Consider the following 11351-nt stretch of genomic DNA (forward strand, 5'->3'; position numbering starts at 1 on the left):
TGTTTAGAGACCCGTGCACGCTCTGTCAGCAGAGTGAACAAATCTTCTCACAGCAGAAGAGGCAGACAGAGAAATGTGTAAGCATATTTACAGCTTTTATTCAGCAGCAGGAACAAAGGAAAAAACATATCTGCTTCCCTTCATCTCCAGCAAAACAGCAAAAAGCAAAAGTTCTATACAAACGGAAGTTCCCAGCAGATCTGTGCTGAAAGTAAACAGGCATGTGGCACACAACAATATGCCTGTACCCTTTTAAGGTGGAAAGGAACTATATCCTAACAATGCCTGCACTCCCAAGTACAAGCTGCATTGCAGTCCTTGCGCAGAAGAACGGGAGAGCATGCCATGCCAAGGCAAAGTGCCCTCCAGACCTAATTGTGGGACGATATTGCCGTCAAACCCAGGGCTGTCTTAAGCATAGGCGGCGCTGGGGTGCAAAGATCCACCCATCGCCCCCCCCAGTTGCCCAGTCCCAGGCGTGCAGGAGGGCGGAGCCAGCCAGCAGCCTCAGCGTCTCGCTGGCTCGGTCGCCCCCGAACTCGCGGCACAGAGCTGACCACAGCAGAAGAGCCCAACGCAACGCTCCGTCCAATGGGTGGGCTCAATTCTCGGGCCCCGGACTCTCGGCCTGGCACCCCTGAGAACCTGGCGCCCGGGTGCCCCGCACCCCTCGTGCCTATGGGTCAGATGGCCCTGGTCAAACCAACAATTCACATTGTGCCAGACAGGCCCATGAAGGGGCTGAGGGTCACAGAGCTTTCCTTTAAATTTGCTAGAGAGAACCTTGTGAGATGGCTTCCTTTGCCTGCCTTGGCAGGAAGCTGTAACACTACATACTTCCTTCCTGCCTGGTCAGCCTCTTCTTTCTTCATCGTGCTTCCGAGCTGGCCCCACATGCATGTCCGAGCTCTGCTGCTCACAGAACTCTCTCTGCAGCTCAGACACTATTTTTGAACATACAGTGGTACCTTAGTTACCAAACTTAATCCATTTCGAGAGTCCGTTCGACTCCCGGAACTGTTCGAAAACCAAGGGGCAACTTCCAATTTGCTGCAGGAGCTTCCTGCACTCGAACGGAAGATGCAGAAGGCACATCGGATGTTCGGCTTCCGAAAGACGTTTGCAAACTGGAACACTCACTTCTGGGTTTTCAGCGTTTGGGAGCTGATTTGTTCGGGAGCCAAGCCGTTCGACAACCAAGGTACCACTGTATATTTTGTACTACTTCAAGACTTGGATTATGTAAGTAAATACTACTTTTATTTCTTCACAAAACAATGGGAGTGTGATTGCTATTTTTAAGGGGGAGAAAACAGGTAATACCAGGAAAACGCAGTCTGTCTTAAAGCATCTTGGATTATTGTTGCTAGACGGTTAAGTCAACCTTGTCTTAGCTCTCAAGTTTAAGATGCAAAGGATAGTACTCTTCTAATCTCATAAGGAAGGATAATAACTAAACAATAAATTTTCTCGTACTGTCTAAATCTATTCCTACACAAATGAGAGCCACAGTTACTCCTCCTTCATCCCCTCCCTGCCACTCACCTAAATCCAGATTTTTGAAACTGTTGGAGATAGTACTGCAGCACAGGCTCTGGCAGGAGAGAACTTGAGGGTGCGTCTTCCGAAAGTCCTTTCAGCAGTCCTCCTGCGGTGCAAATGAAGGAAGATTGGAATGAAAGTAATGCTTTCGTGGCCATAATTAATTGCAAATGGCGGGGCCTGAGCAAAAAATGGCATTTCCAGACAGTCGCTATTTTGTGGGGGGATTTATAAGAGCGGAAGAGGTGTTGGTTTCTGTGTGTTGCCACTGTGCGGTGCTCTTGGAGTCACAAGACTCTGTTTACATTCCAGGGATTCCAGACGGTTGGAAGTCTCATGGAAGACAGGAGACGGATGTGATGTTACTGGTTTCCTGTTCCTTTGTTTTTCAGTTGCTCTCTGCTTTCACAGAGAGAGCATGTTTACTTCTTTTCTGTCTGCATAGCGAGAAATAAAAGTTTTTGCAATGTAGCTCATAAATCTCGTCACTTCTGCTGCTTTGAAACTCTGCTGAATGGGGAACATGCCTGGAGGCTTATCAAAGGCTCAGGTCGTTAATTATCATTGGAGGCGATTCCGAAGGACTCAACCGAAGGAGGAGTAGCTCGGTCGTAGTGAACGCAAGTCTGACAAGAGGAGCCTGTTGGACCAGGCCAATGGCCTAGAGCGTCCAGTATCCTGCTCTCACCATGGCCACCCAGATGCTTCTTCTGGGAAACCAGCAAGCAGGATTCAAACCCAAGAGCTCTCTCCCCTCCTGTGCTTTCTGGCAACTGGTATTTGGAAGCACTGTTGCCTCCAACTGTGGAGGTGCCGCATAGCCATCATGGCTGGCAGCCATTGACGGCCCTCTCCTCTATTAATTCATCTCATCTTCTTTTAAAGCTCTAAACGGCCTCTGCCCAGCAGACCTGAAGGAGCGTCTCCACCCCCATCATCCAGCCTGGACACTGAGGTCCAGCTCCAAGGGCTCCCTCACTGCAAGACTCTCCCACCAGGAGTTTAAATTCACTGAACACTCGTACTTAAGCTGGGAACTCGCAAGCTGAAAGCGCCCCTATGCACTGTTGTTGAGGAAGAACGGAATGGGGTCCAGTTAGTCAACTGAGATCACTGCCTAATTTGCTTAGATTGAGCATCTCGCTAATGTTATTTATGAAGGTCGGCAGTTCGAATCCCCACAACGGGGTGAGCTCCCATTGCTTGGTCCCTGCTCCTACCCACCTAGCAGTTCGAAAGCACGTCAAACCACAAGTAGATAAATAGGTACCACTCAGGCGGGAAGGTAAACGGCGTTTCTGTGCGCTGCTCTGGTTCACCAGAAGTGGGTTAGTCATGCTGGCCACATGACTCGGAAGCTGTTTGCAGACAAACGCTGGCTCCCTTGGCCAGTAAAGCGAGATGAGTGCCGCAACCCCAGAGTCGTCCGCGACTGGACTTAACCATCAGGGGCCCCTTTACCTTTTTAATGCCCAACCTGTTAGGGGCCATACCCTAAAATCCAGTACAGTGATACCATGGTTCTCAAATGCCTTGGTACTCAAACAATTTGGAACCCAAACACTGCAAACTCAGAAGTAAGTGTTCCAGTTTGCGAACTTTTTCTGGAAGCTGAACGTGCTCCATTTTGAGTGTTACGCTGAGGTCTGTCTGCTTTTGCTATTTTGTTTTTGCGGCTTTTTTGTTTTGTTTTCGTCACTGATTGATTGATTGTGTGACTGCAGTACAATGTTTACTGCTTTCATTTTATGGATCAATGGTCTCGTTAGATAGTAAAATTCAAGTTAAATTGCTGTTTTAGGGGTTGTTCTTAAAAGTCTGGAATGGATTAATCCATTTTGCATTACTTTCTATGGGAAAGTCCGCCTCGATTTTGGAACGCTTTGGACTTCTGGATCAGATTAAGTTTGAAAACAAAGGTACCACTGTAAGAACAAAACCCAACCAATAATCCCTCCTCCAGCAACACATTTAAAAGGGCACTGGATGTCAATCAGCCTGGTTATAGAGGAAAGCTTTTGCCTGGTGCCTAATGGTGCATAATGAAGGTGCCAGGGGAGTTTCCCTGGGGAGAGCATCCCACAAGCAGGGAGCCACTGCAGAAAAGGCCCCGTTCTTGTGCTGCCACCCTCCAGACCTCTCATGAAGGAGGGCCTCGGAGAATGATCTCAGGGCCTAGTCAGTTCATATGGGGAGAGGCAGTCCTTAAGTTTTTGCGGTCTTGACCCTTTTATGGGTTTACAGGTCAAAACCAGCGCTTTGAACTGGGACCAGAAACTATCTGGCAGCCAGATGTTTGCCAACCTTGGCCTGTTCCCTTTTAAAATGTGTTTTTTTGTGGGGCTGGGCTCGGCTGTTGGGTTGTTGTTTTTGTTTTTATTAGGTTACGTTTACCAGATTTTTTTCAAAGAATCCGGGGACACTTTTTTTTTTTTTGAAAAGAGAAAAAAAGTTATTATTATTATTAAATTAAGAAGTAATCTCTTCTGTCGTCTTGTGCTGGTCCCGAGGGTTAACCGTGCGGTGAGGTCTGAGTCCAATCCGAGGTCGAGGGTGCGGTATGGAGGCTGTCCGTCAAAGCTGAAGCTGGGTCCAAGGCAGGGAGTCGGGTGAGGTCAGGAACTCTGGCAGCCAGCCCCAGTTCCAAGTTGCGGGAGCAACATTGTTGGTAGCCAGTTCCTGCCTGCACCCTGTCCTGCCGGAGCTTCTGACCTCACCCGACTCCCTGCCTTGGAACCAGCTTCAGCTTTGACGGACAGCCTCCATACTGCCCCCTCGACCTGAGACCTAAGCCTCACGGTTAACCCTCGGGACCAGCACATGATGAGGGAGGAAGCAAAAGGTTTTCCTTCTCCCCTTTTCCACCCCACGCCCAAATGCATGCACCCCATATCATGTGGGAACTGCTGGAGCGCCTGCCCGGCTGCTGTGTTCTCTCACCTCGCTCCCGGCATTTCCTGACATCAAGCGAAGGGCCGTTTATCTTGTCCTGCAAGGAAAGCGTTTTGAATGAATGATCAGAAGTAAGCCAGTAGGCTGGTGGTGGTGGGGAGGCAAAGAGGTGAGGTGGAGAGGAGCTGGGAGAGGGAAAGGGATCTGCTAGAACAGGGGTCAGCAACCTTTTTCAGATGTGGGCTGGTCCACCGTCCCTCCGACCTTCTGGGGGGCCGGACTTTATTTTGAAAAAAAATTTGAACGAATTCCTATGCTCCACAAATAATCTAGAAATGCATTTTAAATAAAAGGACACATTCTACTCATGTAAAAACACCAGGCAGGCCCCACAAATAACCCAGAGATGCATTTTAAATAAAAGCACACATTCTGCTCATGTAAAAACACCAGGCAGGCCCCCCAAATAAGCCAGAGAACCATTTTAAATAAAAGGACACATTCTACTCATGTAAAAACACACTGATTCCCGGACTGTCTGGGTCGGATTTAGAAGGCGATTGGGCTGCATCTGGCCCCCGGGCCTTAGGTTGCCTACCCCTGTGCTAGAGTCAGAACTGATGGGCCACTTAGCTCAGCATTCTCAAGAGAGAGTCAAAAAATAAATGAATCTGAGCAAACGTAACCCAGCTTTTAAGCCACGGAAGGCTGGATATTTCAGCACAAATAAAAATGATACAATGATAAAGTGGTGCCTCGCAAGACGAAAATAGTTCGTTCCGCGAGTCTTTTCGTCTTGCGAAGCACGGTCCGTCGCAACTGCGCCTCTTCAAGCGGCTTTAAGAAAAAAGCACAAGACGTTTTCGTCTTGCGAGGCAAGCCCATAGGGAAATTCGTCTAGCGAAGCAACGCAAAACCGAGAAACCCTTTCGTCTAGCGAGTTTTTCGTCTTGTGAGGCATTCGTCTTGCGGGGCACCACTGTATGTTTAGATTAAAGGAGTAAAGCGGAAAGCACAACATTATCCAGGAATGTTATAAAGAGATAAAAATTCAAAATCTAAAGAGTGCAAGGATCATACAGAACTAAAAAATAAGGAAGTTGCGGAGTGGTGGAGGGAAGTCAAGGGGTGTGGTGGTGGGAGGGGAATGGGGGGGGGCAAAGAATTTATGTTTGTGTAAATAATAGTGTATTTTTGTGTGGTTTTGTTATGGTAGAATGTACTTTTCTTTTTCTCTTTTTGTATTAATAAAATTTAATAATTTTTAAAAAGAAAATGGGGGTGGGGAAATGATTCAGGTTCGGCCAAATCTGCACAATGCAATTCAGCTTCTGCAGTCATGTGGGGGGGCAAAGTCTGACTGAGCCCCCTCCATTCTGTATCACCTCTGGAGGTCTTAAGGCACTGCCCACCATTGAACTAAACTCGCCCATTAAACTGGAGATGCAAGGAGGTCAAGGAAATGTTTTTTCATATGCGGTGGGCTTGTAAAAGGGCAAAAGAGTATTGGGAAATGATTCATAATGAATTGAAAAAAATGTTTTAAAGTACTTTTCCAAAATAACCCAACAACAACCCCAGAGTCCTTTCTGTCAGGGATAATTCACACAGAAATTCCCAGGTGTCAAAAAGGTTATTTATGTATGCCACTACTGTGGCCTGTGTTTTGTTGGCCAAAAAATGGAAAACGAGCGAGGTCCCGACTAAAGAAGAATGGCAACTTAAGCTGATGGAATATGCGTAGCTTGCAGACTTAACATATAGAATAAGAGAACAAGAAGAACATACATTTAAAGAAGATAAGAAAATGTTTGCTGAATATATTGGAAATAATTGTGTACAGCTGAAAACACTGGCGGCATTAAGATAAATTCAACCGTGTAAATAAGTTTTGATGGATGTAATAATGGGATACTGAATGCTTTCGTTTATGTTAAATATGCAGGGATTTATGGCATGCAAAATGAACCACGGAAAGAGAAGGGAAGTCACTGATATTGCAAGGATGTTTAAATGAGTATTTAAAACTGTAAGACAGAAAATCTAATAAAAATTATAAAAATAAACTAAACCCTCCATGCCCACAAGGGCTTCTGCAACACATTTGGCCTCCCTTGCTCTCCTGTGCGCACACAAAGTACAAACAGCATCAATTTCAACAGCAGGGCAACCTCAGCCCAGAAGTGAATAGCAGGGCCTCCGACATCCCAGGACACCCTCTCCTGCCCCAACACCCCACACGCAAGAGACACCAACCTCCTTCCGGGTCGACCGGATCATGAACTTCAGGGTCCTGCTGATGTCCTTCTCCAGTTCAGCCTCCGCAACTCCCTGCAGAGGCAAAGGGCAAAACATTGAAGTGTGGATGCAAGGAGGCACCGTAGGAGGAAGAATATCTCTCTTGGCTACAACCAGGCACTGGATTTTCCAAGATCTTATTTATTAGAGTATTGTCACGTGCCACTCCTATATCGGGGAGAGTTCAGGGGTTCTGGGAGTTTAGCCAGGTCTAGTTTGCTTGAAGTCAGCGGAGACTGCGGTGCCTTTAGGATATGTGGTTTTACAATACGATACAATACAATAATCTTTATTGTCACTGTCCCATACAGGACAACAAAATTGAAAAAAATCTACATCAGACCTTCAAAAACCAACAAGCCTGCTATCCCAGCTATCCCAGCCTGGTTAGCCCCCTCAAAACTCTGATACCCCATAATTAAATACAATATACTCCCATAGAAACTACCTTAAAGGTAAAGGGACCCCTGACCGTTAGGTCCAGTCGTGATTGACTCTGGGGTTGCGGTGCTCATCTTGCTTTACGGGCCGAGGGAGCCGGCGTACAGCTTCTGGGTCATGTGGCCAGCAGGACTAAGCCACTTTGGGCGAACCAGAGCAGCGCACGGAAACACTGTTTACCTTCCTGCCGGAGCGGGACCTCTTTATCTCCTTGCACTTTGACGGGCTTTCGAACTTGTAGGTTGGCAGGAGCAGGGACCAAGCAACAGGAGCTCACCCCGTGGCGGGGATTCGAACCGCCGAACTTCTCATTGGCAAGTCCTAGGCTCTGTGGTTTAACCCATAGCGCCACCCGCGTCCCAGAAACTACCTAACACTGCGTTTAAAACCAAAATCGCATTTGAATAGAAACTGTTTCTCAGGCGGCTAGTCCTAGTCTTTATAACCCTGTACCTTCTTCCAGAAGCTGAAAGAGGTCATTTCCGGGGTGCACTCTGTCCTGCACTATCTCTGCAGCTTTCTTATGGCACCTGGAAGCATATATTTGATCAATTTGCACAAATAAGACAACTCTGGGCTAAGACGGAGCGGCTCCCAGAATTATCACCCCAACATATCTCCATTAGTCCCAGCTTTGGGTCCAACACAGAGCAAGCAGGTCTCTGTGTCTCCAGCTTCCAGCTCAGCTCACACCCAAAAACTCTGGCTCACGGTCTCCTACCTAGCAGCTAGGGGAGGGGGTGGAAGAAAGCCCCCCCCCGTTAGCTAAGAGGGCCCCGTCACTTAGTTGAAGCTCTCGCAACCTGGCTCATTCTTTTGGGATGCTGCTGAGGTCACTCCAGTGGCCAGAGAAGGCCATCATTTTGCAAAGAAACTTGTCTGACTACTGCAGCAACCTCTTCCTCTCTTATGTTCTAACCCTCAGTGGGCACAGGCCTCCTAGAAGGGACTCAGGGATTCAGCCCCCCCAACCCACAACAATATCTGCCGTATTTCTTGGTGTATAAGACGCTCCCATGTATAAGACGACCCCTGTTTTTTTGAGCCCAAAATTAAGAAATAAATATTTTAAACATCAAGCAGAACAACTTTACCGATATGTTTAGTATCATAATTACAGTAGGTAATTTCTTTTATTTTTTGGTCTGGTCAGCATTATTATAATACGCAGTATAAGAACGGGAACGGCGTTGGCACAGAGCCAGTCAGCTGAGCTGGAACGAAAGCATGTCCTCGACGGGAACTGTTTGGCGCTGCAATGCAGGAATCATTGTTGTTGTTGTTTAGTCGTTTAGTCGTGTCCGACTCTTCGTGACCCCCTGGACCAGAGCATGCCAGGCACTCCTGTCTTTCACTGCCTCCCGCAGTTTGGTCAAACTTCGAGAACACTGTCCCACCATCTCGTCCTCTGTCATCCCCTTCTCCTTGTGCCCTCCATCTTTCCCAACATCAGGGTCTTTTCCAGGGAGCCTTCTCTTCTCAGGAGGTGACCAAAGTCTTGGAGCCTCAGCTTCAGGATCTTTCCTTCCAGTGAGCACTCAGGGCTGATTTCCTTCAGAATGGAGAGGTTTGATCTTCTTGCAGTCCATGGGACTCTCAAGAGTCTCCTTCAGCACCAGAATTCAAAAGCATCCATTCTTCCATCCATGGCGGCATGTATTTACTGATACAGTGGACGCTTGGGTCGTGAACGTGATCCGCACAAGAGGCACGTTTGCAACCCGCAGCATTTGCAACCCACAGCGCCGTGTCTGCACACCCACGGGTCGCAATTCGGCGCTTCTGCGCATAATGTGATTTAGTGTTTCTGCACATGCATGAGCGCCGAAACCCAGAAGTAATCCGTTCCGGTACTTCCGGGTTCGGCGCGGTGCACAACCCCAAAATGCGCAACCTGAAGCGTCTGTAACCCGAGGTATGACTGTATATTTAATTGCAACATTCCGTGTATAAGACGCCCCTCAATTTAAAAATTTTAGAAACTGGGAAAAAATATCGTCTTATACGCCGAAAAATGTGGCATATATCAGTTTCTGGCTTTTGGCAGTCAATCATGCCGATTCAGATAGTAGCTGCTTCCACTGCTCTACCTCAGAAGGTAGCAGAGGTATCCCCTTCATTGGAGGTTGGGTGGCCATCTGCCATGGATGCTTTAGCTGCGATGCCTGCATTGCAGGGGGCTGGACTGGATGACCTCTGGGGTTCCCCTTCCAACTCTACAATCCTATGATTCTCTGAAAGTCCAACTAAGTGCCTGCATTAAGGACCTGCGTTTCCTATCAGTACCATCCACTCTCTTTGCCTCCTTGCCTCTTGCCAGTAGGAAGGGCTGGCAGGGCCCCCTGTTTGAACAGCAACAGGCTCACTTGAGCTTTGTACAATTTCCCTTCCTGTAATTTAAAGTGCTCTGTTGATTCCATTTTGTTTAAGCGACCATGGAGCAAAGGAAACAAAGAGGGGAAGCGTGCATTTGCAGAGAAGCAAATGTCTCCACAAGGCAGCCCAGAAGTCAACAGAGCTCCACTTTTCAGTCTCTCTCATACACGGGAGATGCTCCTGTTTTCAGGGCAAGAGAGCGCCACAAGTCTGGCCTCATTTGTCATGTCAGTTTGGGAAAATGCAAGATTTCCGTGGGGTGTGGGGAGGTTTGTGAACAGGTGCCTTCTCTCTCCCCCCACCCCTCCACAAAAGGGCCTTCAAAAACTTTTTTTTTTGAGCTATGCAGTTCTGAAAATTTGCAAGCGTTTGGTAACATGAAAATGCGGAACCAGAACTCCGGAACCATCCGAAGGAGCCTGCTGGAATGTTCAGAACAGATGAAAGATAAAAGAAAGTCTTGTTTCACACAGCACACAGTTCAGCTATGGAACTTGCTGACCCAGGAGCACCAAGCTTTGATGGGCGTTGGAAACCGCCCTGTGGTCTCTTGGTTATGTGAATATACCATATTTTTTGCTCCATAAGATGCACTTTAAAAGTAAGGGGAAATGTCTGTGTGTCTTATGGAGTGAATGTGTGGTCCCTGGAGCCAAATTGCCCAGGGGCAAAAAGCAGATCATGCTTTTTTTTTTTAAAAAAAAAAGATGGAAGTGGGTGTTGAAACAATGCCACTGAGGAGCTGATCGGCAAGCGATCGGAAGGAGATAAGGGACTTTAGAGATAAAGGAGGCTGCCTGGGAGGGGAGAGGTAAAGATAGCGAACTTGCAAGGAGAGGAGAGAGGAAGACTAAAGCAATAAGGAGAGAAATTAGAAGAAAAGGAGGAGCAAAAAACTGCTCCAGCTAAGGTAAAGACACAAAGGGGGTGTTGAAAAGGAAGCAGCTGGTCGGTAAGTGATCTAGAGGGAGATAAGGGACTCTAGAAATAAAGGAGGCTGCCTGGAAGGGGAGAGGTAAAAGCACATGGATCCTCAAGATTTTTGCATTGGGTCACCCCAAATTCACCATCAGATCACATAGCATGTCCATGGCTACAGCCTGCACCAAAAAAACCACGCATCCACTGTTTTGTGGGGCCGCAATGGTGCAAAAACATGGTTACAAAGCATGGATCCACATGGATTCTCAGGATTTTCGCATTGGGCTACCCCAAACTCACCGTCAAATCACATATCATGCCTGTGGCCAAAGCATGAACCACAAAAAACCACTGTTTCGTTCAGAATATTTTTTTTCTTGTTTTCCTCCTCTAAAAACTAGGTGCGTCTTATGCTCAGGTGCGTCTTATGGAGCGAAAAATATGGTAATCAAGATAGATAAATAAATGGCTCTACAAGAGGATTGGCTGCATCAATAGGAGTATAGCATCTAGATCAAGGGAAGTAATAGGGCCACTGTATTCTGCTCTGGTCAGACCTCACCTGGAGTACTGTGTCCAGTTCTGGGCACCACAGTTCAAGAAGGACACTGACAAACTGGAACGTGTCCAGAGGAGGGCAACCAAAATGGTCAAAGGCCTGGAAAAGATGCCTTATGAGGAACGGCTAAGGGAGCTGGGCATGTTTAGCCTGGAGAAGAGGAGGTTAAGGGGTGATATGATAGCCATGTTCAAATATATAAAAGGATGTCACATAGAGGAGGGGGAAAGGTTGTTTTCTGCTGCTCCAGAGAAGCGGACACGGAGCAATGGATCCAAACTACAAGAAAGAAGATTCCACCTAAACATTAGGAAGAACTTCC

At 47.4% G+C, this 11351-nt stretch overlaps 2 protein-coding genes across 3 annotated transcripts in view; one reads left to right on the top strand and one right to left on the bottom strand.

The window, feature by feature from the left end:
- Positions 1-11351, top strand: part of FBXO16 (F-box protein 16) — an 810609-nt gene that overhangs the window by 115236 nt on the left and 684022 nt on the right. The gene's annotated exons all lie outside the window — the stretch shown is intronic.
- Positions 1-11351, bottom strand: part of EPHX2 (epoxide hydrolase 2) — a 96077-nt gene that overhangs the window by 8752 nt on the left and 75974 nt on the right. Inside the window, exons 13-15 of the mRNA XM_083494481.1 lie at positions 6691-6765; positions 4483-4531; positions 1546-1648 (exon numbers count right to left, since the gene is read on the bottom strand). Of these exons, the coding sequence (XP_083350607.1) occupies positions 1546-1648; positions 4483-4531; positions 6691-6765 (227 nt within the window). The remainder of the gene's footprint in view (positions 1-1545; positions 1649-4482; positions 4532-6690; positions 6766-11351) is intronic.

This window comes from Podarcis liolepis (genome assembly GCF_965112155.1).
Source record: "Podarcis liolepis genome assembly, chromosome: 3".
NCBI classification, from domain to species: domain Eukaryota; kingdom Metazoa; phylum Chordata; class Lepidosauria; order Squamata; family Lacertidae; genus Podarcis; species Podarcis liolepis.